The following is a 4,677-nucleotide window of genomic DNA, read 5'->3' on the forward strand; positions in this document are numbered from 1 at the left end:
AGAGTCCTGACGAAGCGTGACAAAGTTAAAAAACAAGACAAAAATTTAATCGAATGATGTGCGAGTGTCTTACCTAGCTCTACCTGCAACTCCTGCAACTCCTTCAATATTCATTCCCATAGTAATGTGAAACTTTCAAAAACCATTCCCAATATACATACATTTTAATTTCAAAAACACAATTTTCATATTCAAGAAACCATCAACCAATTATGTTTTGAAGGACCACATTAAATATTTCATATATGATGACATTGGCACCCATATTTTCACCTATGGCTTCTCAGACACACCCTTCTGCATAGAAACAAGAAGAAAGAGCCTGGAGAGAAAGAGAATCAAATCCTTTCCTTAAACTTTACGCCTCCATTACCACAAGAGAGAAGAGAAACAAAAACCAAACACACACACTCTCTCTTTCTCTCTCTCTCTTTCCCATGCATTAAAATCTTTTACAATTTTCCACTTTCCCACTTCCCCATCTCACACACACTCACTCTTTAAATTCCCACAAGAAACCGAGGTTTGGCTTCACTTTTCAGTCTCCACTTGAAAACTCTCACCTTTTGTTCTTGCTCTTGTTTTGTTCTTGCTGCTGTTGTTGTTGCCTTTTTCTCTCCCTACACACACACAAACCAATCTACATGGGTTCTTGCAAACCCCAACAAGAACATGTTCATGGGCCTATCATCATAGGTGCCGGTCCTTCAGGCCTAGCCGTGGCTGCGTGTCTCTCAGAGCACAAAGTCCCTTTCGTGATTCTTGAGAGAAGCAACTGCATAGCCTCTCTTTGGCAACACAAAACCTACGACCGTCTCAAACTCCACCTCCCAAAACAGTTCTGCGAGCTTCCCCTCAAGGGCTTTCCGCACACCTTCCCCAAGTACCCCACAAAGTACCAGTTCATATCCTACATGGAGTCCTACGCCTCACACTTCAACATCCACCCCCGCTTCAACCAAACCGTTCAAACCGCTCATTTCGATAAAGCCTCCAAGCTTTGGCTCGTCAGGACTCACAACTCTGAGTTTCTCTCTCCCTGGCTCGTGGTCGCCACTGGGGAGAATGCCGAGCCTGTGCTCCCTAGAATTCACGGCATGGACCATTTTTCTGGCTCCATTGCTCACACCAGTGTCTACAAGTCTGGCTCTGAGTACAGAAACCAGAATGTTCTCGTCATTGGCTGTGGCAATTCAGGAATGGAAGTTAGCTTAGACCTTTGCAGACACAATGCCTCACCTTACATGGTTGCAAGAAACACAGTAAGTAGTATTGTGTGTAAATGTTTTTTTTTGCATTTGGTTGTTGACTATGTAAATGTTTTCGGAGTTATCGAAGTGAAATGTTTGGTTTTGGTTAATGGTTAATGATGAGCGAGTGAGTGTGTGTGTGTGTGAGACTGTTCCAGTCTGAAATTGACGTCATTTATGTTTTTTTCCCATTTGGGTAACTAATGATCACTTTGTTGCATGGTTTAAATGATGCAAGGTGCATGTGCTTCCTAGGGAGATGTTTGGGTTCTCAACTTTTGGCATAGCCATGGCTCTTTACAAGTGGTTTCCGATCAAAGTTGTAGACAAAATCCTCTTGCTGGTCACCAACTTCATGTTGGGCAACACCAATCACTATGGCATCAAAAGGCCCAAAACAGGGCCAATAGAGCTCAAACTAGCCACAGGGAAAACCCCGGTCCTTGATGTGGGTCAAGTGGCACAGATCAAATGTGGCAACATAAAGGTATCTCCTTTGAACAAAATCATGTGACCCCATTTTGTTGATTCATGAGAATTGTGTCCGTGAGTGTTAAAGTTTGAGGATTGACGATGATGATGATGGTGGTGCAGGTGATGGAGGGTGTGAAGCAGATAACAAGAAATGGTGCCAAATTTATGGACGGACAAGAAAAGGAATTTGATGCTATAATCTTGGCAACAGGGTACAAGAGCAACGTGCCTACTTGGCTTAAGGTTACAATTTTATCTGTTGTGTTGCGTTTTTAGTTCTATCTTATTATCATGAACCACTCATGACATGTCCCTGTCTAGGTTTCGGACACATGCACACTGCACAAACCTACAAATCTCTTCTTTTCTTCCTTCCAAAGATGAAGAATAAAATCACTTCCTAACCTTTGCCTCCTTCTACCTCTCCCTTTTTTCTTCATCACAAAAACCATTCTACTAAACAAATAACTCTGCTCTCATAGTGACGTTTTTTTTATGTGAAACATCATCATCAAATATTATTAAAAAAAAATCGATCTTTCTAATAAAAGATACTCATGGGTGATACTTTTTGCTTCTAATTATTCACTAATCAAACTCTGGGTAAAGGGTATGCATGCATATTCCTAAAAGTTATGTTGCAAGATTCTATTTTTGATTATGGTTTTTTTTTTCTTGTGGGTAATCATTTTATGTACTAAAAACTTAAACTTTTTTTTTACTACTTCAGGGGTGTGATTTTTTCACTGAGGATGGAATGCCGAAAACGCCATTTCCCCATGGGTGGAAAGGGGAGCAGGGATTGTATACGGTGGGGTTCACCAGAAGAGGCATTCAAGGAACATCGTGTGATGCAATCAAGATCGCTGAAGACATAGCCTCACAGTGGAGAACCGTAGAGAATAAGAATCAATGTGATTCACATATCATCGTTCTCCCTTCATAAGACTCCAAAAAAAAATATGCAACTTTTTTTATTTATTGGGGGAAAAAATGGGGAAAGGAGAAATACCAATTTAGGAATTACTACCTGTGCAATTAGGCTAGTTTTATTTATTTATTTGTTTTGTTTTGTTTTATTTTATTTTAATTATTTTTGTTATTACCTTTTTACCCCTCTCTTTAGCTGGCATGTACATGCAATTTTGTATCTTTAGGAGCATACGCTTTTCTAACTACTAAAAGCTTTAGTAGTTTTGTACAAAACAGTTTCATAAATGGAATGGTATCTTGGTTAACAAAGTGTAGTTGTATAAAAAAAAAGTTTTTAATGTGAAATAATACTATATATGTTTCTTATTATAATATCTTTTTAATTTTTTATATTCAGATTCATTTCTTTTTAATACATGAGATGGTTTGTTAGACGTTTCAAGAAGTTTAAAATTATTCTAAGGGTATTCGAAAAGAAAGAAGTGGTGCCAATAGAAAATTTACTTGAAAAGGGGGGAATTTTCAAAAGATGAAACATAGTTAATTTTAAAAGAGAAATACTACTGAAATTAATTAATTAATTAAGTGAAACAATAATGATAATGTAGTTTGTCTTTTTGATGTTTGCATTGATCTATTCCGATCCTCGCATATTCATGTAGCTTGTCTAAGTACTAATTGTAGAACATGTATACCTCTATCAAAACATAATAAAAGTAATTAATTCAACAACTTTTTTTTACCTTCTCCTATTACAAATATCATTAGTGTACTAAATTTATCTTAAGTAGGTATGGATTTTGCGGTCTAGATCTAATCAAGACATAATTAAATAGATTAGATATGTAACTTAGTTGCATTTTAACTAGATCAAATAGAATTGGATTATTTTTTCAATATAATTTAAATTTGATTGAATTAAGATCAATTCATTTTGTACATTAGATTGAATCCAATTATATCGATCAAATATACATGATTACTAAGACTATTAGATATGGATTAGATTGATTCCGTTCGACTTTCGATCGGAATCGATCCGATCCCGACTAACGTAAAAAAAATTAATAATTCTATTTTAAATCAACATGGGCTAACTTATATATTCTCACTTAAGAGGATATAACAACCAAGATTTAGATCAATTCTGCCAAATTCGACGAATTGGTACAAATAATCATTTGTCTATTTGTTTTGCATAGTTTCATTTGTCTTAAATCAAATAAGGTTTTTAAGAAGCACATCTATAATATGCAATGCATTTGGGGTGCACGTGCGTGGCACCTGATTTTCACACAAACATGACAAGTTTGACGCAGGGAGATGCAGGGTGTGTGTGCAGCCATTTTGGTGTTCTCAGTGTGATGATGCACTTTCAACGCTTCAAACAAAACTTTCAACAGTGAAAACCATTACTTTGGGAAAACGTGTGGGAGAGATAAATCGCTTCTTTCGGAAACCTTTATTAATTAATTGCCTTCGTAATTCAACACCTATTACTTTTTCTTTTCCTATTTATTTCCTTCCTCTCAATACCATTTTCTCAATGCTAAACACATTATAAATCACCAAAATTCATTCTCCCTTCTCAACACAATGCAACAAAACCACCTCATGAACCTTGTTTCGGGTAGAGGGACTTAGTACTTATCTAAAACATTCAATTTATCTTGGTTCTCTTCTCTTCGTGGCTTCGTCTGTTTGACAGTCTTTCTATCTCTCGTATAGTTGTTCAGACGATCGAGATACCTGTCGATAAGACTCCGATGCTTAAGTCAGTTCGAATCCGTTCAGGTAAATGCAATTAATGTTGTAATAAATGCGAAGTAAAAGCTTTACCAACTTACCTTGTGTTCCTATTTATAGTGTTTGACATGAGCCTCTGATTATGATTTTCTTAATCACGATCAATTGTTTTTTAAACTTGGTTACTGATCTGTTTTACTTTAATTTATAGATATCTGATTCTAATATGCCCGCCCGCCCGATGGATCCATGCATGTTGTCGAAGGCCACATAT

At 36.7% G+C, this 4,677-nt stretch overlaps 1 protein-coding gene across 1 annotated transcript; it reads left to right on the forward strand.

The window, feature by feature from the left end:
- Window positions 1-298: 298 nt before the first annotated feature.
- LOC114195586 (probable indole-3-pyruvate monooxygenase YUCCA4) lies at window positions 299-2,925 on the forward strand. The gene is made up of 4 exons (XM_028086106.1): window positions 299-1,262; window positions 1,489-1,737; window positions 1,845-1,967; window positions 2,455-2,925. The coding sequence occupies exons 1-4, from the start codon at window positions 645-647 to the stop codon at window positions 2,668-2,670; spliced, it is 1,206 nt and encodes a 401-aa protein (XP_027941907.1). The 5' UTR covers window positions 299-644; the 3' UTR covers window positions 2,671-2,925.
- The last annotated feature ends 1,752 nt before the right edge of the window (window positions 2,926-4,677 follow it).

The sequence above is a fragment of the Vigna unguiculata genome, chromosome 8 (assembly GCF_004118075.2).
Source record: "Vigna unguiculata cultivar IT97K-499-35 chromosome 8, ASM411807v1, whole genome shotgun sequence".
In the NCBI taxonomy this organism is placed as follows: Eukaryota; Viridiplantae; Streptophyta; class Magnoliopsida; order Fabales; family Fabaceae; genus Vigna; species Vigna unguiculata.